Below are 27,500 nucleotides of genomic sequence, written 5' to 3'. Positions count from 1 at the left end.
AGAAATAAAAAGATTATTACTAGACATGAGCAGATTGGCTCCCCTAAACCAGGACTCCGCCCACATCAGGCAGCTTTGCCTCTGAGGATCTTACAATTCCCCCCTCAAGGTAACTAGTAAATGTGTCCTCTGATCTCCTACCAGTTCATTTCTTTATTCATAGACCTTAGTCAGAGAGTGAGGAAACAACGAGAACTGTCTTTTATAGGAGTGACAGTGATGAGGGGATAATAGGCCGAGTGTCAGGGGTCAGGAGTATGTATCATGCAATAAACTGTCGGCCATAAAATCATAACCATCCACCTAATATAGAGTAGTTCCCCCTTTTGCCAACATCCAAAACACATCCCCCAGGTGCCTAGGCCAACCAACGCCTATGCCAAAAATGAGAATTTTACTGCCAAATACAGGTATACATGAAGGGAACACAGCTCAGGAAAGTGACCAGGGGATTACAGGCTGATATCACCCAGTCCCCGCCCTACTCTGGACCAATCAGTGAACAGTATGGGTGGAGGAATGGATGTAGTGTTAATGACCCACCTGTGCTGATCTCTGTAGGAGTGTCCTCCTCTATAAATGTCCCCGTTATTCCATCCTCCTCCATAGACTGCTGATCATCCCTCACATACCTCTCTTCTTCTTCTGATTTAACCTCAAATTCTATATCGATTGGATCTCCACTCTAAACCAAGAAAATATCATCTGTAAAATATAAGCTTACATACAAAGTCCACACATCTCCATGAGTCCATGTTCCAGATGCTCCGTTCTACCAACCTTGTAACAGTGAGGGATGGTGTGACCTTCCTGTGTAGAATCCCGGGAATACAGAGGACGGGGACATCTCTCTGGTGGGTTCCTGGTATTAGGTGGCTCCATCATATCCTTGTGTCCTTCTGAAAACTCCTTCATCACTCCATACTCCTCATGCTCCTCTTTATACTCTTCTTTTACAAAAATGTTATACTTGTGGCTTTCATTCTGAAAGATATAATTAAACATTCATTATAACAAACATGCTGTGTATAAATCATAACAACCAATAATTGTTCCTCATCTACCTGATGATGGTGAGGGATGGTGTGACCTTCCTGTGTGGAATCCCGGGAATACAGAGGAGGAGGACATCTCTCTGGTGGGTTCCCATTACTGGATCCATCTGTAGGAAACACACACACTGACTGAATACATTGTTTCTATGTGTTTATCAGATGATGGGGGATCTAGGTGGACCCTCCGTACTGCTCTCTCCTTCACAATAAAGTCTCCTCTTACCCGGTGATGTGAGGGGCGGCTGATTGTCCATCATGACGTCCTTGTAGAGATCCTTGTGTCCTTCTAAATACTCCCACTCCTCCATGGAGAAATAGACAGTGACATCCTGACACCTTATAGGAACCTGACACACACAATGATACAGTCACCATCCAGACACATCCCTTGTCTGTTACTGGATAATGTCCCAGAATTCCCAGAATCCTCCTCACCTCTCCTGTCAGCAGGTGGACCATCATGGTGGTCAGTTCCAGGATCTTCTGCTCTTTGTTCCTTTCAGGTATGGGAAAAGGAGGGGGAGGCACCATGGTGGGGCTCTGGGTGCGGTTTATCTTCACTAAAACATAATCCTACAGATCAGGAAAAAGATAAACCGACATCAATCATCTGACATCATCTAAATGTCACAATAAGAACATGGACTAGTGACCAGACTAGACAAGAGTGATGTCATGTGACCTTCCAGAATCCTCCTCACCTCTCCGGTCAGGTCTGTGTTTTATTAATAGAGATAAGAGTGATGTCATGTGACCTCCCAGAATCCTCCTCACCTCTCCGGTCAGGTCTGTGTTTTATTAATAGAGATAAGAGTGATGTCATGTGACCTCCCAGAATCCTCCTCACCTCTCCGGTCAGGTCTGTGTTTTATTAATAGAGATAAGAGTGATGTCATGTGACCTCCCAGAATCCTCCTCACCTCTCCGGTCAGGTCTGTGTTTTATTAATAGAGATAAGAGTGATGTCATGTGACCTCCCAGAATCCTCCTCACCTCTCCGGTCAGCAGGTACATGATCTCCAGGGTGAGGTTTAGTATCTTCTCAGTCATGTGACTCCGGTCCTCCTCCATCCTCATTGGTGTCATCATTTGATCTATACAGGTCTCCTTGTAGACGGATAACTTTGGGAAGATAAAGAATTATTTGGATGGTGTTGGTCACACAATAATAGGTTGGGGGGGGGGGGGGGAATAGTAGGGTTGCTGTATATTAAGAACTACTACCCCCCATGGGAACACATTTTATTTGGACTGTTTAGGGCGGGGCTTGACAAATGTGATTTGAATATATGAGATAAAAATATTAGAGGCTATTTTTTTTGTAACTAACAAATCTTAAGGGTGGAACATGTTCCCAAAGGTGAATTTATCCTTTAACCCCTTCTCAGGCAGAGCCGTTTTTGCGTTTTTTTGCACATGTTTAAAAAATAATTTTAGGCCTGAAGATTCCATAAATTCCCCCAAAACATCATATATTTTTGTAAAGCAGACACCCTAGAGAATAAAATAGTGGTTGCTCCAAATTGTTATGTCACACAATATTACCGCAAAGGTGTAGGAAACACAGGATTTCAGGAAAAAAACACATTGAAAGTTAATTATAGAGAGCACAAAATCACAATAAATTCCCCGATTTTTGGGTAAAATATAAAAGATGAGGTTGCACCGAGTAAATAGATACCAAACATGTCAAACCTGAAATTTGTGTGCGCCCGTGAAATGGCGAAAAACTTCAGTACCCGATATTTATTTTATATATATATATATATCTGCTTTGAAAGCCCCCTATAGGTCATCAGTTTAGCGTTACGGTGGAGGTCTGGTGTTAGAATTATCGCTCTCATTCCGGCACGTGCGGCGATATGTAACGTGTATCACAAACAACGGTTTCAGGCGTAGGTGCCCCACTGCGTGCATTTACATTTGTACGTGCGTATATGTGGTGATGGGGGCTCATTTTTTGGGGGGGGGGGGGGGATTTTATGCGCTTGGGTGTAACTTTAATTTTTTACAATTAAAAAAATATTTTTTTTAATTGTAAATTTTTTACTTAACTTTTCTTTCCCCATCACATACGGGACAAAAAGCAATCTATGTGATGATTTGTTTAGTGATACATCGCACCCAACTGTCCCTGATTTGGAGGGACTTTCCTGCATTTGGAGGGACTGTCCCGGATGTGGAGGGACTGTCCCAAATTTTCGAGGGACTGTCCCGGATTTGGAACAAGGTCCCTCTCTCCTCCTCATTTTGGTCTGATCTATATAATTGTATATAAAATGTACTTTTTATCTTTCAAAAAGTGTTTCCCAGTGCTAAACCTTTCATCTAAATTGCTGTATTTGTAAATTCCAAAAGCCAATAAAAAGGAATAGTAGTGGCAAAATAGGTTTCCATCTCAGAAAGTTGGGGGGTGTGGTACAGTACTTCAACGCCACCGAATGAGGGTGTCGAAAAATGTCGTCTGTCCCTTATGACTATCAGTTTGGCAGTGAGCAGTGCGGGGTGTACCAAGATGGCCGTCGCCACTTTCTGACTGCAGCCTTGCCGATTGGTTTTCAAATTTAACATGAAAATAGTATCACAGATCTACAATACTGTGTTCCAGGATATACGAGGGGAGGCCAACAAGTCCTTACCCTCACCAAGAGCCAGATGTGCCAGGGATCTGAAATTTAGTCCGCTGACTCTTCCTTCTCTACATTTCCACCTCCTATGGTTACACACTTCTCACCTCTGTGGAACAGACCTTTGATACCATCTGTGTAGAAGTATGCCGATTTGGAGGAAAACCAGCTATCAACTTCAGTAATGACGGCCTCAGCCTTTATGAGGGTTGGGTGATGAAGCACGTTTCCATGTTTTACTAATACTTACTTTACTAATTTCTTTAGTCTCAGGATCATATAGATATACCCAGCTTTCATCCATGGTTTCTAATCGGTTTAAAAAGTCCTCCTCATCTCTGGGCGGATTTCCCTTAAAGATGGAGGAACCTAATCACGGCTTGGTATTCCACTTTGTCCGGCATGACACTTATGCCGCGTACACACGAGCGGACTTTCTATCCTACTTGGTCCGGCACACTTTCCGACGGACTTTGTCCGCCAGGTGCGCCGGACTTTAAAACGGACGGACTTGCCCACACACGCCGGGACTTTCCGGCGGGCTAAGTCCGCCCGTCTTTCCGACGGACTTTCGCCGGAGTTCCGGCGGACTTTCAGAATGAACGGACTTGCCCACACACGGACAAGTCCGTTCATTTTGAACGTGACTCAGGTGCGACGGGACTAGAAAAGGATGTCAATCTTGCCGCTTTTATCGGCGAGATTGACACCTTACTAGCCCCGTCGCGGGGCATACCAGGCCCTTAGGTCTGGTATGGATTATAAAGGGGAACCCCGCTACGCCGAAAAAACGGCGTGGGGTCCCCCTAAAATCCATACCAGACCCCGATCCGAGCACGCAGCCTGGCCGGTCAGGAAAGGGGGTGGGGACGAGCGAGCACCCCCCCCCTCCTGAACCGTACCAGGCCGCATGCCCTCAACATGGGGGTGGGTGCTTTGGGGGAGGGGGGCGCCCTGCGCGCCCCCCCCCCCAAAGCACCTTGTCCCCATGTTGATGAGGACAAGGGCCTCTTCCCGACAACCCTGGCCGTTGGTTGTCGGGGTCTGCGGGCGGGGGGCTTATCGGAATCTGGGAGCCCCCTTTAATAAGGGGGCCCCCAGATCCCGGCCCCCCACCCTATGTAAATGAGTATGGGGTACATGGTACCCCTACCCATTTACCTAGGAAAAAAGTGTAAGTAATAAAACACACTACACAGGTTTTGAAAATATTTTATTAAACAGCTCCGGGGGGGGGGATCTTCCTCCGGCTTCGGGGGTCTTCTTCCGGCTTCGGGGGTCCCTCCGCTTCATCTTCTCCCGGCGTCCGGTTGGTTCTTCTCCGCTCTCTTCTCCCGGTGTTCCTGTTCTTCGGCCGGCTCCTCTGCTGTCTTCAAGTAGCTCTCTTGCCAGCAGAGGTCCGGACTTCTGGGCTTCTGGGCTTCTGGGCTTCTCTTCCCCAGATGTTGACACGACGCTCTCTCCTGCTGGACTGCTCTCCGAGGGCTGCGTTGTGACTTATATAGGTGGAGACCCCGCCCCCTTTTGATGTCACAGTCCCTGGGCATGCTGGGACTGTGACGTTTTAGGGGGCGTGGTCAACATCACCCAGTGACCACGCCCCCTAAAACGTCACAGTCCCAGCATGCCCAGGGACTGTGACATCAAAAGGGGGCGGGGTCTCCACCTATATAAGTCACAACGCAGCCCTCAGAGACCAGTCCAGCCGGAGAGAGCGTCGTGTCAACATCTGGGGGAAGAGAAGAGAAGCCAAGCCAAGCCAAGAAGCCAAGAAGCCAAGAAGCCCAGAAGTCCGGACCTCCGCTCGCAATAGAGCTACATGAAGAGAGCGGAGGGGCCGGCCGAAGACCTGCGACACCGGGAGAAGAGGCCGGAGAGCGGAGAAGAACCAACCGGACGCCGGGAGAAGATGAAGCGGAGGGACCCCCGAAGCCGGAAGAAGACCCCCGAAGCCGGAGGAAGATCCCCCCCCCGGAGCTGTTTAATAAAATATTTTAAAAACCTGTGTGGTGTGTTTTATTACTTACACTTTTTTCCTAGGTAAATGGGTAGGGGTACCATGTACCCCATACTCATTTACATAGGGTGGGGGGCCGGGATCTGGGGGCCCCCTTATTAAAGGGGGCTCCCAGATTCCGATAAGCCCCCGCCCGCAGACCCCGACAACCAACGGCCAGGGTTGTCGGGAAGAGGCCCTTGTCCTCATCAACATGGGGACAAGGTGCTTTGGGGGGGGGGGCGCAGGGCGCCCCCCTCCCCCAAAGCACCCACCCCCCATGTTGAGGGCATGCGGCCTGGTACGGTTCAGGAGGGGGGGGGGGGGCGCTCGCTCGTCCCCACCCCCTTTCCTGACCGGCCAGGCTGCGTGCTCGGATCGGGGTCTGGTATGGATTTTAGGGGGGGCCCCACGCCGTTTTTTTCGGCGTAGCGGGGTTCCCCTTTATAATCCATACCAGACCTAAGGGCCTGGTATGCCCCGCGCTCGCCGCAATAGGAAGATTTGTTTTTCCTATTGCAGCGAGCGCGAGATGCAACACCATGCCCTCGTGTCGTATTTGGTCTGTCGGACCAGCCTACACACGAGCGGGCTTTCCGTCGGACCAGCACACACACGAGCGGACTTTCCGCCCGAAACTGAGTCCGACGGAAAGATTTAAAACATGTTTCAAATCTTGGTCCGGCGGGCTTTTGGGAAAAAGTCCGCCGGAAAAGTCCGCCGCCGCCCACACACGGGCGGATTGTCCGGCACACTCTGGTCCGCCGGACCAAGTATGCCGGAAAGTCCGACCGTGTGTACGCGGCATTACTCCATTTCTCTTGGCTCTAACTATAATTCACCATGACTAGTGATGGGCCAAACACCCCCCCCCCCCCCCCCCGGTTTGGTTTGCACCAGAACATGCGATCAGGCAAAAAGTTCTAGCGAACATGCGAACCCTATTAAAGTCTATGGGACACGAACATGAAAAATCAAAAGTGCTAATTTTAAAGGCTTATATGCAAGTTATTGCCATAAAAAGTGTTTGGGGACCCGGGTCCTGCCGGAGCAGTAATTTTAATAATGCTTAAAGTGCAACAATAAAAACAAAATATTCCTTTAAATATGGTGCCTGGTGGGGTCCCCTTAGTCTGCCTGTAAAGTGGCGCATCTACGTGATGTTTATTACAGTGCCACAGCAAAATGCAAATATAGATAAAAAAATCAAGGAAAAAAACGGTGTGGCCCCCCCCCCCCCAGTTCATACCAGGCCGTTCAGGTCTGGTATGGCTATTAAGGGGAACTCCACGCCAAAATTTAAAAAGCCCCCTAAAATCCATACCAGACCCTTATCCGAGCATGCAGCTTGGAGGACAGGAAGGTGGGGGGGGGGTGAGTGTGCACCCCCCCCCTCCTGAACCATACCAGGCCATATGACCTAAACTTTTTTTTTACATCTTGGCGTGGATTTCCCCTTGAAATCTATGCCAGACCCAAAGGGACCCCATGCCGTTTTTTTTTTCTTAATTCTGTCATAGGGTTCCCCTTAACCACTGTATTATATACTCTGGGCTGCACTATATACACTGAACTGCATTATATATACACTACACTGACTGCACTATATACTCTGCAGAAAAATTGGGCCTTAGGTGTTGGTGGTACCAAAACACTGTAATCCCTCACAGTTACTCTTGTTGGGCGCATGAACGGGCCCTGCTGTTGGGTGGTGGTGGTGGCGCCCTAAACCAAAAATATTGTTGGAAGCTAGCATCATCAAGATTCAGGAGGAATAGGATAGGCAGCATAGACAGTCTTCAAGGGATCCCTAGCTAACTTAATCAGTTACATCAGCATCAGAGGCTTGATAGCTGCTGATCCAGGACTGATTCATTTTTCTAAATGTGAGCCTATGATCGGAGTCTATAGACAGGCGCACTCTTTGATTCGTTACAAACCCTCCAGCATTGAATGTCTGTTCAGAAAGAACGCTGGATGCAAGACAGGCCAGTAGCTCGATTGCATATTGAGCAAGTTCTGGCCAGTGGTCCATCCTCAACACCCAGTAACCCAGTGGATGGTCTGTTGGAAAGGTCTCCAAGTCTGCTCTTGCCCCTAGATATTCCTGCACCATATAATGCTGGCGATGGTTGCTTGAACCTATCAGACCTTGGTGCTGAGGACTGAAAAATTGTTTAAAGGCATCGGTCAGCTGGCCACCTTCTCCACCGCTCTTCCTCTGAACGAACAAAGCCTCAGAAACACCCTTGTAACATGGATCAAGAAGGGTTATCAGCCAATAATGATCCCTCTTCTTGATACCACAAATCCTAGGGTCCTTTCGCAGGCTTTGCAGAATCAGGGATCCCATGCAGCATAAGTTTGCAGAGGCATGAGCTTCTGAGTCCTCTGGGTCACTATGGATCACATTGTCAGGAACTACCTCCTCCCAGCCACGTACAACTCCTTGGGTTTCTGGGGACTGAAAACCATCCCTTGAAGACCGCTGTATGTTATCCTCTACATACATGCTGACACAATACTCCTCCTCTTTTTCTTGTGTGTTTGGCGGCCCCCCAAGAATTATATCTGCATAAAGGCGGCCTTGAGAGGAAAGGAATTCCTCCCGCTGTTCTGCCTTATCTATGATTCCACGAAGCATGTGCTCCAGCAGGAAGACTAGAGGGACAGTGTCACTGATGCATGCATTGTCATTGCTCACCATCCTTTGGGCCTCCTCAGATGATGACAGGACAGTGCATGCATCCTTTATCAGTAGCCACTGGTGTGGCGAAAAGAAGCCAAGCTCCCTTGAGCCTGTCCTGGTGCCATACTCACACAGGTATTTATTGATGGCCCTCTGCTGTGTGTGCAGCCACGGCAGCTTTGTCAATGTTGAGTTCCACCTGGTGGGCATGTCAAAAATTAGGCGGTTGGTGGGCAGGTTGACTGTCAGCCAACCAAGCACTGACATTGTATGACCGCCGGAAATGCCCACAGACTTTTCTGGCCTGCCTCAGACGTTCTTGTAAGCCTGGGTACCTGGTCAGGAAATGCTGCACCACCAAATTCAGGACGTGTGGCAAGAGTGGAACATGTGTCAAGTGTCCCTGTTGGAGAGAAGGTTGGTGCTATTGTCGCATACAACCATTCCTGGCTCAAGCTGCCGTGGCGTCAACCACCTCTGAGCATGCTCCTGCAGAGCTGACAGAATCTTTGCCCCAGTGTGGCTCCTGTCCCCTAAGCAGACCAACTCAAGCACCGCATGGCATCTTTTAGCCTGACTGCTTGCGTAGCCTCTTGAACGCTTAGGGAGCACTGCTGGTTCAGAGGACAATTCTGCAGAAGAGGCCATGGAGAAAGAAGAAGAGGAGTGGGTGGAGCAGAGAGCTGTGGCAGATTCACCACCAGATTTTTGGAGGCGTGGTGGCGGAACAAGCTCCAACACTGAACCCTTTCCTGCATCCTTCCCAGCTGCCAGCAGTTACCCAGTGCGCCGTGAAGGAAAGGTAACGTCCCTGACCATGCCTGCTGGACCATGAGTCAGCTGTATTATGAAACTTGCTTCTGACCGCCCTGTCCCACGAAGCCAAAACATTGCCTTCCAAATGGCGGTAGAGAGCTTGAATAGCCTTACGTGAAAATACATTTATTTTCGAACCTGCAACTGTGGTACAGCACATTCCACAAATTCACAAAAGGGGGCAGAGTCTACCAGCTGAAAAGGCAGCAGTTGTAGTGCTAGCAATTTGGCCAAGCTAGCATTTGGACGCTGAGCATGTGGATGGCTGGGACAGTATTTTTTTTATGGTTCAGCAACTGGGGTAGCAAAATTTGCCTGCTGAAATCAACTGGTGGTGTACTGCTAGTAGATTGGCTGCAAGTACTTGCGGCACCTATTGCTATACCCTCATTCCTCTCAGTGGAGGTTTTTGAGAGGACTGGAGGTATAGTATGGCTGAGAATCCAGATGAGGAGCAAGGAGAAGTCCGCCTTTTTTTATGATGTGGGTCTTTCAGGTGCTGTTGCCAAGGGACTGCATGGCAGATCATCATATGTCTTGTCAAGCATGTGGTGCCCAAGCGGCTACTGTTCTGGCCACGCTTAATCCGATACAGACATGGATTGCAAACAGCAATGGTGCAATCTACTGCACATGTGTAAAAAAAAAAGCCCACACCAATGAACTTTTGGAAGTCAGCAGCGCCCTGCACCTCTGGAGCTCTGTGGTGTGATGCAATAGGGTGGCTCTCCTTAAGCTGGCCCCTGGAGGACATCCTGCCTCGTTGGAATTGTGCCTCCGCCTCACTTTCCTCCTCTCTTCCCAAGTACAGTCAGTGACTTCATCATTCCCTCCCTCCTCATCACTGGAGCAAACTTGGCAGTATGCTGCAGTTTGGGGAACATGACTGCCAGTTTTTCATCCTTCTGTGGCACCCCCTCTCTCTAGGCTCATGTTACTCCCTTCCTCAACCTGGGAACCAACATCGGAGCCTTCAAATTGCTGTGTATCCTCCAGCAGCAAGTAACCGACACTGTGGTCGAATAATTCTGATGACTCCTCCATGCATGATGGTGGGGCTATGGAAGGAGTAACTGTGGACAAGGAGCCGGTTGAATAGTCCACTTTGGCAGCTGCGTTGGAAGGCAAACTAGTATGAGCCTGTTTGTCAGAGGATGAGGAGGATGAAGACGGCTTAGTTATCCACTCCACCAACTCTTCTGCATGTTTTGGCTCAATAACACAGCCAGCAGTAGAAAAAAAGGACAAGCGTGCCCCGTCTGCAGAGGATGCACCATGTCCACGACCACCACTTTTTACTGTAGACACAGAGGCTGCTTGCCCACTTTTAGTTGCCTGTGAGCGTCTGCCTCTCCTTGGTGGTCTTCCGGACACAAGGATTTATTTTTTTCACACCGCACTACACTGTATTATATACTGTACACTGCCTGAACTTTATTATATACTGTTGTAAAAAAATTATTAAGATGTATTCAATATGTATTGTCACAGTTTCTACCAGTATCCACTTGCGGCTCGCTCATTAGAGCGAACCGGCACCATTGAAGGGCCATTGGTAGTGAAAACCTTCCTCTTGGATGCGGAGAGGTGTTTGCTCCGCTCTGCGAAGACATTATCGGTTTGATACCTTTCTGCTTTTGTGGAGGGATGTACGCTCATGTCTTTCTGTGTGTCTGATCACCACGTAGAGGGACCATGAGCGTGTCCCTGCAGATAGCCTTGCGCCCATAGGAACGATAGGACAGTCTACCCCACCTGGAATGCAAAGAGGGGGGTTGTCCCGATTATTACCTGTGTACCTGTGTTTCAGTAAAGAGTTTTGTGGTTGCAAGTGGTAGGGAAGATCTGATATCTATATTTAGACTGGAAGGAAGCGGTATATGACGAAAGCACTCAAGCGGAGTGTGGGACGTTTTGTTACAAAGGCAAAGGTCGGGGGGGCGTGTCCGGACGTCGAGGTGGGTGGACGTGCTGCAGAGGAGCTCCGCCGAGCCCTCTGCAATCTAGTGCCATCCGGAGCCCATACAGCACAAAATCCTTCCCCAGGTGTGTCCCACGATTGCCGGGTGCTAGATGCACTGATCCCAGTTCAGCCGGCGGATTGAGTGGATCTCGGGCCGCAGCTGGCCCTGTACTAGACGCCGGCCGCCATCTTGCGGCCTACAAGACAGCCGGCATCCCCGGACTCGCGTACCGTGAACGGCGGTGCGGAGGGCGATCGGCCGGCCTGTAACCAAGACTGCTGACCCAGGAGCTGGCCGGACTGAGAGGGGACCCGGGACCCTGTTGAAGCATCCGAGGAAATAGGCCCAGGACACCCACGGCCTACAGCAGATGAGAGGCCTGTGAGGCCTCCAGCACTACCGGACTGTGGTACCGCAATCGGGGGTACAGGAGACACCCAGCTCACGGCCATACACAGTGGACACCCCTCTACTGACCTCAGAGACTCAGGTACAGGTGTTTTTTTGTTTTTTGGGGACATCCAGCACCGGCCGCCATCTTGCGGCCTAACAGTGAAGAGGGGCCCACACTTTAAAGTACTGAATAATTAAACTGTGCTCTCCTCCCTGTACGCATCCAGCACTGAGAATTTACGTCCGCGCTGACAGGAAAACGTTGCTGCTCGCTCGGACCTGTCTTTTCTCCTTCCCCTCATTTTTGTGGAGGCTGGGGGGTTTTGATAGAGAGCAATCGATCACGGATGGCTGAAGTCGCACACCCCTGAGTCCCGTGCCATCCCGACAGCTACAGGCTATCCCCGTAATACAGCACATCTGCATTTTACATGGCGGCAGCTAGCTCACACTCCTCGGAGCTTACAGACCCTCAACAAGGCACCATACAGAGGTATCTACTTAGAACAGCGCCGACTGATCCCCGGACCCCCAAAGACAAGATGGCGCCTGGCTGCAACCCGGGGAAGACCAAGCCACCCACCGCCACTCCCGCAGTAGCCTCCGTGACAGAAGACACGAATGGAAAACTCCAAGATTTCAGAGGAGAGACATCAGCTTCCTCTACAAGGTCAGTCACATCGCAAGACACAGACACCGGGGAATTCCAGACAACCCCTCATCCCTTGTCGGGAGTACCCATTAGAACGGAAGCTACAGCCCTCCTCTCTGCCTTCAGAACTGATTTTGAATCATGGGCAAGCAAGATGGAGGATTCCCTGCAAGTAGAGCTAAACGCTCTGAGACAAAAAGTCACGGCTAATGAGGAAGCGGTATCGGTCTTAACCACTGCTCAGGATGACCATGAGGCACGTATAACAGCTCTTGAATCTGCATCCGCGACACATATCCGTCGCCTACGCCACCAGCAGCTCTGCATAGAAGACAGCGAAAACCACAGTCGCAGAAACAATATTAGACTGCAAGGTCTACCTGAGGCAACATCGGGAGCAGAACTGAAACCCACTGTCATATCCATCCTCAACAAAGTGCTGGGAAGAGAGGCAGCAACACCAATTGAATTGGATCGTGTTCACAGGGTGGGCGGGCCAGGGGGGGCCCGAGATGGTCGCCGACGCGATGTCCTATGTCGGGTCCACTATTACACCTTAAAAGAGGAGATCATGCGAAAAGCATGGAACGTGGGCCCAGTGGACTTCTTTGGAGCCTCTATTCACCTATACCCTGACTTTTCTCGCAATACGCTATACATGCGCCTCTACTAGACCTTATACGGCAAGCCGGTGCCTCCTATACATGGGGTCACCCCTTCAGCATCAAGGTAACACGGGGAGACAGCAGGTTCACGCTCTCTGATCCAGATCAACTACCTGACTTTTTCCTATTCATTGAGCAAGAGCCGGTAGACGTCTTGAACTGGCTAGACCCTCCAGATGACGGATCGAGACAGTTGGGACTTGGTCCACTCCCACAGCGCCGCAGACGACCTAGGTCTAGGTCAGTCTCTTCTGGCCCAGGGATGAGACGACCCACCTCTCCAGAAGATTAAACCAGAAGTTGGTAGGAGACGGACAGCTGGGGTTGTTATGCAAAGTTACCCCTATTTTTGAGTTATACTTTTTTACCCTAAAGCCCAAGACTCCTGGAAAACTTGGTAAAAGACGTAGTGAAAACAGGGGTCGGCCCTATTGGCTCTTTTCCTGCCCTTTGCCAATTTACTGTATGGCTGGGGTTCGGGAGAGAACATAGCCTATGGTCACCTTGGGACTCTCACTATGAAGGGCGTCAGGTACTGCTGCAATACACCAACGGATTTTTATAAAATGTTCTGCTTTGTGTCAGATTGTTCCCTCTCACCCCCTTCCTATGTGGGGTGCGGTTGGGGGTGTGTGGCGGGAGTGGGGGATGCTACTCCGGAGGGAGGTTTGGCCTCCGGTCTTAATCAATCTCCGCCTTAGGAGAATGTAAGTTTAAAAGGCGCCACGCAGGGTGTGCCTCCCCGGGTGGATCCCCCGCTCCTCCTGTTCCCCCCTATGCGCATACTATAGTTTTGACTAAATGATTTCTCTACAAGTGGGAGCCAATGTAATTGCAATTTACTTTCTATATAACCTCAGGTTAACTACTTATATCCACTGTTTATATTTAGTTGATTGTTCTCATCTGCTCTCGTTAAGCTGCCTTATGCTTCACATATGTTTTACATGTTTCGTGTGCCACATACACTATTTACATGCCTGATTCGCTGTCGGGATCACGGCTCAGGTTCACCCATTTCGACCTTCCCCCCACAGTAGGACAGGCACTGTTTGTGCCTAAAGCGTGATATCTCACGCAGTGTTTTGCGTTAGCAAACACATTAGTCTATTGGACACATCTTCTCTTTTTTTTTTTTTTTTAGGTGTCCTTTCATTTACACCTTACTTCTTCCATTATCCTCACAACCTTCTCCTTCCTCACTTCCCTTTCTTCTCCTTTTCTCTTCTTTTTCTCCCACTACCGTATTCCACCCCTTCTCCCCACCCTACCCCAAACTGTTCTACGTACCTTTCTTCTATATCCTTTCTCTTCTATACGACTTCCAGCACTCCAGCATGGCTCACACGGTGACCTCATGCCCCCAATTGAAACTTTGTTCATACAATGTAAACGGGCTGAACATCGCCTCGAAACGTGGGCAAATACTGTATCAGATGCACAAAAAGACGAGTCAACGTGCTTTTGTTGCAGGAGACCCACTTCCATTCTGAATCCACCCCTTCCTGCGCCAGTAGATACTTTAATAGATGGATCCACAGTACCAATCCGGCACAAAAATCGAAGGGAGTATCTATTGCGTTTCATAAAACACTCCCTATCGAATTGCTCGATCATATGGCAGACCCACAGGGCAGGTACGTTTTTGTGAAAATCTCTCTGTGGGGGACTAAATTTACAATAGCTAATCTATACTTACCCAACTTAAAGATCTTGGCGGGTTTTGCAGAGGGTAAGCTCATACTCGGGGGGGGACTTCAATACTCCTCTGGATCCACTTTTGGATTCATCGACATCCCGTTCCTCCATATCCTTTCCTAGAATACGGGCCCTAAAACGTGCAATCTACAATATGCATCTTGTAGACATATGGCGGATACTGTACCCAGAATCACGAAACTACACACACTTTTCCAACGTTCACACCGATCATACAGTCGTTTAGATTATTTCTTAGTCGACCACGGCTGCTTAGACTGGTCCCCAAATTGTGAAATAGACCCTATGGTTTGGTCTGACCACTCCCCCATATTCCTGACACTTACAGTCCCCTCTACCCCAATAAAAGAATGGACGTGGAGGTTAAATGACTCGCTCCTGAATGAGCCAGGGTTCGATACTCGGATAGCGGAGACTATCTCAAACTTTTTTTACAGACCACGCCTCTGATGACACCTCACCACCCATTCAATGGGAGGCATTAAAGGCGGTTTTACGGGGTAATTTTATCCAAATGGGTGCCCGCATGAAAAAAGAACGTTCGGCTGCGATAGCCACGGCGGCACACAAACTCGGGACACTAGAGACTACCCATAAACGCTCCCCGACTGTGGAGGTGCTTGCTCTCAGCTTAGGGAATTATATGAGGCTTCCGCCCGTACCTTTGCAAACAAACTAGCTTTTCACCAATACAAATTCCAGGATAAATGTGGTAGATCACTAGCTCGCACCCTACATACCAAACAACCTAACACCTTTATACCCCACATACGGGACAACTCTGGGAAAACTGTCTCGTCACCTTCTGAGATGGGACAGGTTTTCCGGGACTTCTATCAATCCCTCTACAACATACCTACAACAAGCCCCACTGAGCCCCCCTACACTAGAGCGGACGCACAAGCCTCATATATCGCACAAAATGCATTGCCTACTCTAGACGACGAAACAATAGAGGGCCTTGAAACTCCGATATCGGAAGACGAGGTTGCCCGCGCCATTGCATCTACCCCATCTGGCAAAAGTCCGGGCCCTGATGGCTTCACCCCGAAATTTTATAAACAATTTGCTCCCCTTCTCACTCCCTTCTTAACAAAAGTGTTTAACTCAATCTCTGAGCGATCAGTATTCCCGCCGCAAACTCTAGAGGCACATATCACCCTCATCCCAAAACCCGACAAAGACCTGACTATATGTGCTAATTACCGACCCATCTCGCTGATAGGGGTAGATTTGAAAGTGTATGCGAAGGTGCTAGCAAATAGACTACAACCGTTGTTACCCCGATTAATACACTTAGACCAAGTGGGCTTTGTGAGTGGACGAGAGGCACGAGATAACACCCTGAAAACTCTTCTCATTGCGGACTACGCTCGAGCCCACAATGTCCCATTATGTCTTCTCACGGTAGACGCGGAAAAGGCCTTCGACCGCGTCGACTGGCAATTTCTTCGCCTATCAATGCAAAAACTGGGTCTAGGCCAAAACATGCTCTCCAGAATAATGTCCCTCTATACCTCTCCCTCCGCTAGGATTAGACTAAACGGATCTCTAGCGCCAAAATTCACGATTCGCAATGGAACGCGACAGGGGTGCCCCTTGTCCCCCATTCTCTATGTTCTTGCTATGGAACACCTAGCTATCGCCCTTAGAAACAACCCGGCTATCCACGGTGTTAATATAGGCCCCATACATACTAAACTTGCCTTATTTGCAGGTGACTTGCTCATATTTGTGACCCAACCGCAAGTCTCCTTACCCTCCATTATACAGGAGTTTCAGAGATATGGAGATGTTAGTAACTTTAAAGTTAATCATAGTAAGTCAGAAATACTCAATATTTCACTCCCAGAAGCAGCTCTCCAACAGCTCGCGTCTACCTTCCCTTTTAAGACAAACTCCACATCTATTCGTTATTTAGGAATTCATATCCCAACAGACGCCTCCCAACTATTCACCAGCAACTTTACCCCTCTACTTCTTAGAACACAAGCGGATCTGACCACATACGCATCTAAACAGCTCTCTTGGTTGGGTAGGGTGAATGTTTTAAAGATGGATGTCCTCCCCCGAATCCTCTATCTTTTTCAAACCATTCCTATTCACATTTCCACCCCATTTTTCAAAAGGCTTCGTCAGATTTTTTCTAAATTCATATGGCAAGGAAACCGCCCCAGGATAAAGTATGACACAATGATTCTTCCGAAGGCCCGGGGGGGGGAGCGGGGGTCCCGGATGCCTCTTCCTACCATAAGGCAGCGGTACTCACACGTATTGTGGATTGGTTTCACCACCCTTCCTCCAAGCTCTGGGTTCAATTAGAGAAACATCTCAATGGGGCTGATCTTTGCGCCCTGCCGTGGATACCTACGGCTCGGCGGAAGGATAGTACCCTCTCTACTGCCCTTACTCGTCAGACTCTTCAGATATGGGACCGACTGCTACTAACGAGTAAATTATCTAAACCTCGAGGCCCAATGACTCCTCTCTTTGGGACTCCGGCGTTCCCTCCGGCGGAGGATAAGGAGAGATTTGGAGCCTGGAATAGGGATAGTCATCGACGTCTAGCACAGGTATTACGCGCTGACCCATCTTTGAGACCAGACATACCCCCCCCAGACGGGTCCGGAGCCCCCAATCATGTGGCTACAAAGGAGTCAATTAATGTCATACATACGTACTTTCTCCCCCATTTCAGAAATCCTGGATGACCCAACAGACTTTGACGAGCTGCTCTTACAACCAGACCCGCCAACACATGTAGTTTCACTGTTATATTCCCTTCTATTGAACATATCTAACCCTGACTATCCAACGTATACGCAGAAATGGGAAACAGACCTACAGCATTCCATCTCCCCTGCTGATTGGCAAAAAAGCTTTATCTTAACGCATAGGATCTCCTTGGCAACTAAGACTCAAGAAAAAGGGTTTAAGCTATTAACAAGGCGGTACAGATGCCCGGTGACTATTCAACGATTCAACCCTTCTCTATCAGGTACTTGTTGGAGATGCCTGTCCTCAAGTGGGACAATGCTCCACATCTGGTGGGCATGCCCTCCAATTCGGAAACTTTGGCAAAAGGTCTTTGATCTATACAGCAGGCTGATGGCGACCTCAATTAAGCCCACACCAGAGATAGCCCTACTATCTATGCTTCCGGGCCCATTCAAGCTGATTAAAAAAGACATACTGCGCCACTTCTTGGCCGCAGTCAGGACAGTAATCCCCAGACATTGGAGAACAACGGATGTACCTTCCTTGGGTGATTGGGCTGTTGAAGTGGATCGGATAAGAGATCTGGAGCGCCTGCTGGCGCAGGAAGCAGGAAGGGAGGAACAGTTCTCCACCACCTGGACCTCATGGTCGATGTTTCGTTATTCCGATGACTTCCCCATATGGGTCAGGGATGCCCCATCTTTACCCACCGATTAGCCATGCTGGGGTGCTTCCCACCTCTGTTGTCACCCCCTATCTATCTACATGCTATCATTCTTACCCCTCTCTCTCTGTTTCCTTTTCTTTATGTACTGAACCAGTCACTCAAATATATAAACAAACATCATATACCCAGAATTGCTCAACAACATGCATATTTATAATAAGCGATTGAATGATCCCCACGGAGTTCCAGTCTGAGTAGGAGGAACCTCCAGATAACACAAACACGCGAAATCACAAAAGAGGATATAGGATGATTCCACCACACATGTTATTCTATTTTTACATTAAAATCCTCTACATACAATATGACAATATAATATTTCTCCAGAAGCTGTATGTTAAAACATATATTCATGTGCGTGTATAGTAAAGAGTTCCCTTAATGCTCTGTATATAATGTATGCAATATTATACTGTAAAGTACTTTATTTTTCTGTTCTACCCTTATTTTGAAATAAACTAAGATTGAAAAGACAAAGGCAAAGGTCGCCTCCATTTCCTGGCAGGAGTTCTGTAGGGAGGTCTGAAATTAAAGTGCAGGTGGGAGAACCATCATAGACCAAAAGCCCCCTACCTACCTTAGAGTCCCCCTGAGCCCTATAGCCTCCTCTTCCCTTAGAGCCCTGCGGCCCACCTATCCTATCAATGGCCTAGAGCCATTCAACTCCACTACTCCCCCAGGGGCCCCAAAGTCTTTTAGCCTCAGTACCACCTGAGATGTTGCTCAGCTCCTATACTTCCCTCAGAACCCTCAGTATTTTCATCCCTCTGACACCAATGGTGGAACATATTCTTCATGGCAGGCTGGGGAATGTTTTCTTCCTCCAGACCAACGATGTAAGGGGCTCTATGATCCATACTCCTGACCCCTGCACTCAATCGTGTTGGCTGCATAGTGTAATGATTGCCCATAGGGATGTGCATTAGTACTAGGCAATAGCATATTTTTTTAACACCGAGTACGAGCAACGATACTTTTTTCAAGTACTCACCGATACCAATTACAGATACCTATCGCTTAAGAAGAGTGGGTTGAGGGGTGGTTTGAGAGGTGGGTGAGGGCAGGGTGGGAGGGGGTAGTAGAGGGGTAAGCGAGGGCAGGGTAGTTGAGGGAGGGGTGAAATAGGGATTGTGGGGTGGGAGAGTTGAGATGGAAAAGGCTGTGATCACTGGGGGGGGAAAAGGATGGAGATGGGAGGGTCACTGGGAGACATTGGGGCAGAGGTGACAGCTGGTGGAGGAAGGAGGACACAACACAGGGAGGACAGGAAGACACAACACAGGGTGTGCACAGCACAGGAGGGCAAGGTACAGGGGGTTAGAAGGGCACAGCAAGGGGGGTAGGGGGCACAGTAAGGGGTGTAGGAAGGCAGGGGGTTAGGAGGGCACAGTACAAGAGGTTAGGAGGGCACAGTAAGGGGGGTAGGAAGGCACAGTACAGGGGGTTAGAAGGGTACAGTAAGGGGGTTAGAAGGGCACAGTAAGGTGGGTAGGAGGGCACGGTACAAGGGGTTAGGTGGGCACAGTAGAGGGGGTTAGGTGGGCACAGTAAGGTGGGTAGGAGGGCACAGTAAGGAGTGTAGGAGGGCACAGTAGAGGGGGTTAGGAGGGCACAGTAAGGTGGGTAGGTGGGCACAGTAAGGTGGGTAGGAGGGCACAGTAAGGAGTGTAGGAGGGCACAGTAAGGAGTGTAGGAGGGCACAGTAGAGGGGGTTAGGAGGGCACAGTAAGGGGGGTAGGTGGGCACAGTAAGGGGTGTAGGAGGGCACAGTAATGGGTGTAGGAGGACACAGTAAGGTGGGTAGGAGGGCACAGTAAGGTGGGTAGGAGGGCACAGTAAGGTGGGCACAGTAAGGGGGGTAGGAGGGCACAGTAAGGAGTGTAGGAGGGCACAGTAAGGGGTGTAGGAGGGCACAGTAAGGAGTGTAGGAGGGCACAGTAAGGTGGGTAGGAGGGCACAGTAAGGTGGGTAGGAGGGCACAGTACAGGGGGTTAGGAGGGCACAGTAAGGAGTGTAGGAGGGCACAGTAGAGGGGGTTAGGAGGGCACAGTAAGGTGGGTAGGTGGGCACAGTAAGGGGTGTAGGAGGGCACAGTAATGGGTGTAGGAGGACACAGTAAGGTGGGTAGGAGGGCACAGTAAGGTGGGTAGGAGGGCACAGTAAGGTGGGTAGGAGGGCACAGTAGAGGGGGTGAGGTGGGCACAGTAAGGTGGGTAGGAGAGCACAGTAAGGTGGGTAGGTGGGCACAGTAAGGTGGGTAGGAGGGCACAGTAAGGGGTCACTGCTGGCAGAGCTCTGTCTCCCATCCCTGCATTGTACACATCCTGAACACAGGCAGAGCTCCCCACACAGCACACACTGGAGGTGAAATCCCATTCCCTGCACAGTGTATATCTAACTACTGGTTGCAGTTCTGACCTGTGACCTTCCATGGTGGGAACGGAGTTGCAGTATCTATCTATACACTATGCACATGGTAGCTGTAAGGGAATGGGATGGGGAGGAGGAGCTCTTAGTTCTGTGCTCAAGATGGGAGACTGCCGGCAAGTGTCAGGGGTGGTGGAGGGCTTGGAAGGGTGGAGCCCACCCCTCCCCCAATACCCTCCTAGATCGGGGCATGATCTTACCTCTGCTACTTGTGTTGGAGGAATGTCTACTGCTCCGATCCCCGCCGGCTCTCCTCTCCATGCCCTGTGATTGGAGCACTACAGATCCCGCTCACATAGGCAGTGCCCAGGTTGGCCCTGTGCATTAAGATGGCCCTGGGCCTGAGGAGAGAGCTGGACGGAGGGGAGGAGGAGGCGTTCCACTCCCAAGGTGACGTCACTTCCTGTATTGGAGCATTTTCATGAGTACCGATACTCTCAAACATGCCTAGTATCAGTCCCGATACCGATATGTCCATTTCTTAGCTGTGTAGTCAGGATGTAGGCCATGTATGGTCAGGATGGTCATTGTCTTGTCTATTTATTGTCAGTGATGTTTGTTTAGAGGAACATATTACTAGAATTTATCTCCAAAATGAAGAGAATGTTCCGGCCCCATAAGTGGGTGAATGTTCTGACCCTGAAGGGGTTAATCTAGGTTTCCACACTATATATGTGTGTATCATCATCTGCTGGAGATAAAAGACATCACAGTGACTATGGAGGAAGAGGACGGACATGACGGGGGGTTACTGGGTGTAAATAGAAAATAAGATCTTATTACCTCGTCTGCTGTAACTTCCAGCAACGTCTCCTCGCTACTTCCTCCCGACTCACCTCTCACCCGGAACTTCCTGTCTGTAGCTGACATCACTTCCTGTTTTCCATAGAGACTTCTTGTTTGGGTAGAAGTGAGAAGATCACCATCTTGTGGAGCTCAGAGGAACTGCAGCCCCCGAGAAACGTCTCGTAGTGTGAACACGGTCTTGTGCTGTGTGTGTATGTACTGTATATCCTTATAGATGGGGTCATCTCCACTCCCACCAAGGGGGACATACATGTACAAATAAATTTATATGGACATTTTTAATTGGCAATTTAATTTTAGAGTGAGTTCTAACCACAAAGTTTGATGGCCAGAATAGGTAACATCTGTTATTCAGTGGGAGAAGGTGCTCGCTGTGTTATCATTCAGGGAATGTTTAAAACTCAACAAATGTCACATTTACTGTCCGACAGCCAGAATTCCTCTCTTCACACATCAACTCTATAATATAACATTTTAAAATAATAATCCTGTTTGTTCTTGTGAAAATCCGGAGCTTACCTTATTTTAATTGAAGAGCAACTTCATTCCAGTGAGAAGACAGACAAATGGAGGGTAACATGGTATCCTCAGGAAGGTGAAAGGTGGACACAGTCTATGGAAGGACGGAGGATGGGCTGTAAATCAATCATGTTCTTGAGAAGAATAAAAAAGGGTGATTGGCCACCAACTCAGATACCTTCTCAGGTTGAGACAACAGTAACAAGGAAGGCTGCATTCTGTGCTGGGGTCGTAGAAGGAACCTTGGGCAATGGTTTGAAGAAATGATACCGAAGTGCTGATAACACATAGAACCACGGGACAATGTAACTGATGTAACAGTGTACTGGTTTGACACAGGTACAGATATTACTGGCTGCACTGGTCACATGGTACTGGTGTGACGGTGATCAGGTACTGGTATGTCAGTGACACTGGTACAGATATTGATGGGGCCCTGTACCCCGATCTGTGATCAGCAGAGTCCAAGAGACACAACAATCACAGTTGTCGCCACTACAGGTCACCGAGGGGTACAGTGGGAGGATGTACGGGTACGTTCCCCTAAATAGACAAAGCTCCCGTCCAACTGTATATGTATAATGGCTGGGCGGGAGGTGGTTAAATAAACATCTCCTGACACTTAGGCGTCTATTAAGAAATAATTTGCACAGTAATTTGCCCGGGTAAAGTGTATGTACATTCCTTCTGTATCAGGGTCAAAAATGAATGTAATTCGGCTATTCGTTGAGCTTTTCATATGTTTTCCATTGAATTAAAATGGAAAATACCACATTTGGCCACTAGTTGGCCCTATTCCCCATACTTAGCGCCACCTAATGACCAAATGTAGAATTGTCCTTTCTATATCAATGGTTGGTATAATATTGTTGGCTTCATTCACCCACGTTCTTCAATGTCTTCTGTACTCATAAGTGTATGATCTCAGTTATTTGTATGAAATCACGTCTGATGGAGGAAACTAAGGGGTCTATTTTTATAGAATATTAGTTGATGATTGTTACAAACATTTGCCCAGCCGTGAAAAATTCTGTCCATTTTATAATGAACACAGTGATTTCCTATGATCCTCAGCTCCATCTAGTGTTTATAATGCAGTATTTTTTCCTGAAAGACCTTCATCAGTAAAACTAGTGCAACACCACATTATGGCCACAAGATGGAGCCAATGATCATAGGAAATCATCATAAGAAATCAAATATGGACAAAATTCATCACAGTTGGGTGAATGTACATCATATTTCTTCAAGGAGTTTTAAAAAACAGACCTGTAAGTGTTTGTGAAATCTTCCACCACAAAATGTACTCAGCCAATGAGAGGTAATGACTCCATTTTTATTTTTCTCCTGCTATCAATGGCCAACACGGTACAACACTTCATCCATGTCTTTGGTGATCTCTGATCTTCTTATCAACTGTTTCTTACATGATGAAGATCAGCCATGGGGTATATCTGAGGTGTATATCAGGGTGTGCTTCTTCCCCACATGTCCAGCAACATTCATATACAAGACATTTCCCGCACTCACTAATACACCTCGAGGGTTGTGTGGGACCCCTGATGTACAGGAAGACAGGACTTCAGTGAGGAACAATTCCCTCACTCAGGACAGGAATACGGCTTCTCCCTCGTGTGAGATCTCTGATGACTGTAAACAGAAGACTTCTGTGAGTTACCCTCCAATCAGAACTGGAAAGTGGATCTACCTCCGTGTTGCGATCTCTGATGTTTGTTAAGACTGGACTTCTGTGAAAAACATTTCCCGCAATCAGGACAGGAATACGGCTTCTCCCCCGTGTGAGATCTCTGATGTGAGTTAAGACTGGACTTCTCTGAAAAACATTTCCCACACTCAGGGCAGGAATACGGCTTCTCCCCTGTGTGAGATCTCTGATGCGAGTTAAAACTGGACTTGTGTGAAAAACATTTCCCGCACTCTGGACAGGAATACGGCTTCTCACCATTGTGCAATCTCTGATGGGTGTAAAGGGTGAACCTTAGCGAAAAACATTTCCCGCACTCAGAACAGGAATATGGCTTCTCACCCTTGTGCAATCTCTGATGGGTGTAAAGACTGGACTTGTGTAAAAAACATTTCCCGCACTCAAGACAGCAATACGGCGTCTCCCCTGTGTGAGATCTCTGATGTGAGTTAAGTTTGCACTTCTCTGAAAAACATTTCCCACACTCAGAGCAGGAATACGGCTTCTCCCCTGTGTGAGATCTCTGATGTGAGTTAAAACTGGACTTGTGTGAAAAACATTTCCCGCACTCTGGACAGGAATATGGCTTCTCACCATTGTGCAATCTCTGATGGATGTAAAGGTTGGACCTCAGTGAAAAACATTTCCCGCACTCAGAACAGGAAAACCGCTTATGTGTTGGAAGAACGGCACCGTCCCGCACAGTCTGAGGTTCCTCAGGATAAGAGGAATACGATGGTCCGGCACCGTCCCGCACAGTCTGAGGTTCCTCAGGATAAGAGGAATACGATGGTCCATCTACACTGTGTGGTGCCGGATGGACATTTGAGGTAGTCGGGTTTTCTCCTGGACTATACTGTGTGATGTCCTCATCTTCTACTTTACAGTCTGGAGACAAAGTGAGACAATCCTCTGAGGTTTTCCTCATCTCCCGTCCATCTACTAAAATAGAAATACAAAGATTATTACTAGACATGAGCAGATTGGTTCCCCTAAACCAGGACTCCGCCCACATCAGGCAGCTTTGTCTCCGAGGATCTTACAATTCCCCCCTCAAGGTAACTAGTAAATGGGTCCTCTGATCTCCTACCAGTTCATTTCTTTATTCATGGACCTTAGTCAGAGAGTGAGGAAACAACGAGAACTGTCTTTTACAACATATACACAGAGCATATAGTGCAGGGGTCAGGAGTATGTACCATACAATACACCGATCAGACATAAAATTATGACCATCCACCTAATATTGAGTAGGTCCCCCTTTTTCCAACATCCGAAACACATCCCCCAGGTGCCTAGGTCGAGCAGCGTCTATGCCAAAAAACAAAATTTTCCTGCCAGCACAGAGAAGGAAGATTATCAGAGAGAAAATACAGGAATACAGGACGGGGAACACAGCTCAGGAAAGTGATCAGGGGATTACAGGCTGATATCACCCAGTCCCCGCCCTACTCTGGACCAATCAGTGAGCAGTATGGGTGGAGGAATGTATTTAGAGTTCATGACCCACCTGTGCTGATCTCTGTAGGAGTGTCCTCCTCTATAAATGTCCCCGTTATTCCATCCTCCTCCATAGACTGCTGATCATCCCTCACATACCTCTCTTCTTCTTCTGATTTAACCTCAAATTCTATATCAATTGGATCTCCACTCTAAACCAAGAAAATGAGAGAGAATATCATCAGAAAAATATAAGCTTTATTATTGTGACATCATATCGGAAATCCACACATCGTCCCATTAGTCTGTGTTCTAGATTCTCCGCCCCACCAACCTTGTAACATTGAGGGATGGTGTGACCTTCCTGTGTGGAATCCCGGGAATACAGAGGACGGGGACATCTCTCTGGTGGGTTCCTGTAGCTGGATGACTTCACCATGGTGTCCTGGTACAGATCTTTGTGTATTTCCTCCATCACCCCATCCTCATCATCCTCCTCTTTTATCTCTTCTTTAATCTCAACTTTAGAATCTCTCAGGTTTCCACTCTAAATATATAATAAAAATGACATCAATGGTAACAATGCAGATAATGTACAGATCCTAATGATACTATCAGTGATTGTTCCCCATCTACCTGATGATGGTGACTGATGGTGTGACCTTCCTGTGTAGAATCCCGGGAATACAGAGGACGGAGACATCTCTCTGGTGGGTTCCTGGTATTAGGTGGTTCCATCATATCCTTGTGTCCTTCTGAAAACTCCTCCATCACTCCATACTCCTCATCCTCCTCTGTAAATTCTTCTTTTACAACAATATTATTCTTGGGGTTTTCATTCTGAAAGATATAATAAAACATTCATTGTAACAAACATGCTTGTGTATAAATCATAATGACCAATAATAGTTCCTCATCTACCTGATGATGGTGAGGGATGGTGTGATCTTCCTGTGTGGAATCCCGGGAATACAGAGGACGGCGACATCTCTCTGGTGGGTTTCTGTAGCTGGATGACTCCCCCATGGTGTCCTGGTACAGAGCATTGTGTATTTTCATTTTCTCCATCACCCCATCCTCATCATCCTCCTCTTTTATCTCTTCTTTAACCTCAACTTCAGGATCTCTCAGGTTTCCACTCTGAATATATAATAAAAATGACATCAATGCAGATAATGTACAGATCCTAATGATACCATCAGTGATTGTTGCTCATCTACCTGATGATGGTGAGGGATGGTGTGACCTTGCTGTGTAGAATCCCGGGAATACAGAGGATGGGGACATCTCTCTGGTGGGTTCCCATTACTGGATCCATCTGTAGGAAACACACACACTGACTGAATACATTGTTTCTATGTGTTTATCAGATGATGGGGGATCTAGGTGGACCCTCCGTACTGCTCTCTCCTTTACAATAAAGTCTCCTCTTACCCGGTGATGTGAGGGGCGGCTGATTGTCCATCATGACGTCCTTGTAGAGATCCTTGTGTCCTTCTAAATACTCCCACTCCTCCATGGAGAAATAGACAGTGACATCCTGACACCTTATAGGAACCTGACACACACAATGATACAGTCACCATCCAGACACATCCCTTGTCTGTTACTGGATAATGTCCCAGAATTCCCAGAATCCTCCTCACCTCTCCTGTCAGCAGCTCCATCATCTTCTTGGTGACTTCTAGAATCTTCTGCATGTTGTGTCTCTCAGGTTTTAGGGAATCACATGGAGGCACTGTGATGGTCATATGATCACCTGACTTCACAAGAGGAAATCTCTGTATTGGAGAACCAATAGGAATATCATGTTAGAATCCCAATATCCTCCTCACCTCTCCGTTTAGGTCTGTGTTTTATTAATAGAGATAAGAGTGATGTCATGTGACCTCCCAGAATCCTCCTCACCTCTCCGGTCAGGTCTGTGTTTTATTAATAGAGATAAGAGTGATGTCATGTGACCTCCCAGAATCCTCCTCACCTCTCCGGTCAGCAGGTAGATGATCTCCAGGGTGAGGTTTAGTATCTTCTCAGTCATGTCCTCCTCCATCCTCATTGGTGCCGTCATTTGATCTATACAGGTCTCCTTGTAGAGGGATACATTTGGGAAATTAAAGTAAGAATTATTTGGATGGTGGTCACACAATAATAGGATGTAGGGGGAGGGGGTAATAGGTGGGTTGATGTACATGGAAGAACTACTACCCTCCATGGGAACACATTTATTTTGGATTGTTTAGGGCGGGGCTTGAAAAATTTGCTTTGTATATAGGAGCTAAAAATATTAGAAGCCAGTTTTTTTGTAACTAACAAATATTACGGGTGGAACATGTTCCCGAAGGTGAGCCGTTTTTGTGTTTTTTGCACACGTTTAAAAAATAATTTTAGGCCTGAAGATTCCATAAATTCCCCCAAAACATGTTATATTTTCTTAAAGCAGACACCCTAGAGAATAAAATAAAGGTTGCTCCAAATTTTTATGTCAATATTACCGCAAATTTTTTGGTAAAATATAAAAGATGAGGTTGCCCCGAGTAAATAAATTCCAAACATTTCAAACCTTAAATTTGCGTGCGCCCGT

General features: G+C 48.0%; 3 protein-coding genes across 4 annotated transcripts in view; all 3 read right to left on the bottom strand.

Annotated features, from left to right (window-relative positions):
• The window catches only part of LOC141106834 (uncharacterized), a 159,667-nt gene that overhangs the window by 60,518 nt on the left and 71,649 nt on the right, over nucleotides 1-27,500 (bottom strand). The gene's annotated exons all lie outside the window — the stretch shown is intronic.
• On the bottom strand, nucleotides 39-26,098 carry LOC141104901 (uncharacterized). Of its 2 annotated transcripts, none has more exons than XM_073594702.1 (4): nucleotides 25,841-26,098; nucleotides 25,556-25,759; nucleotides 25,254-25,466; nucleotides 39-685 (listed from the first exon to the last, which is right to left on the bottom strand). In XM_073594702.1, the coding sequence occupies exons 1-4, from the start codon at nucleotides 26,081-26,083 to the stop codon at nucleotides 482-484; spliced, it is 864 nt and encodes a 287-aa protein (XP_073450803.1). In that variant the 5' UTR covers nucleotides 26,084-26,098; the 3' UTR covers nucleotides 39-481. The 2 variants fall into 2 exon arrangements, with proteins under 2 accessions (XP_073450803.1, XP_073450804.1); XM_073594703.1 differs by lacking the exon at nucleotides 39-685 and adding an exon at nucleotides 24,929-25,131.
• On the bottom strand, nucleotides 23,022-24,572 carry LOC141104887 (uncharacterized). Its single transcript, XM_073594676.1, has one exon. It carries the CDS (start codon nucleotides 24,492-24,494, stop codon nucleotides 23,460-23,462), a length of 1,035 nt encoding a protein of 344 aa, XP_073450777.1. The 5' UTR covers nucleotides 24,495-24,572; the 3' UTR covers nucleotides 23,022-23,459.

This window comes from Aquarana catesbeiana, linkage group LG08, assembly GCF_042186555.1.
Source record: "Aquarana catesbeiana isolate 2022-GZ linkage group LG08, ASM4218655v1, whole genome shotgun sequence".
In the NCBI taxonomy this organism is placed as follows: domain Eukaryota; kingdom Metazoa; phylum Chordata; class Amphibia; order Anura; family Ranidae; genus Aquarana; species Aquarana catesbeiana.
The sequence above is the reverse complement of the archived record's forward strand: the minus strand, read 5'-3'. Positions and strand labels throughout refer to the sequence as shown.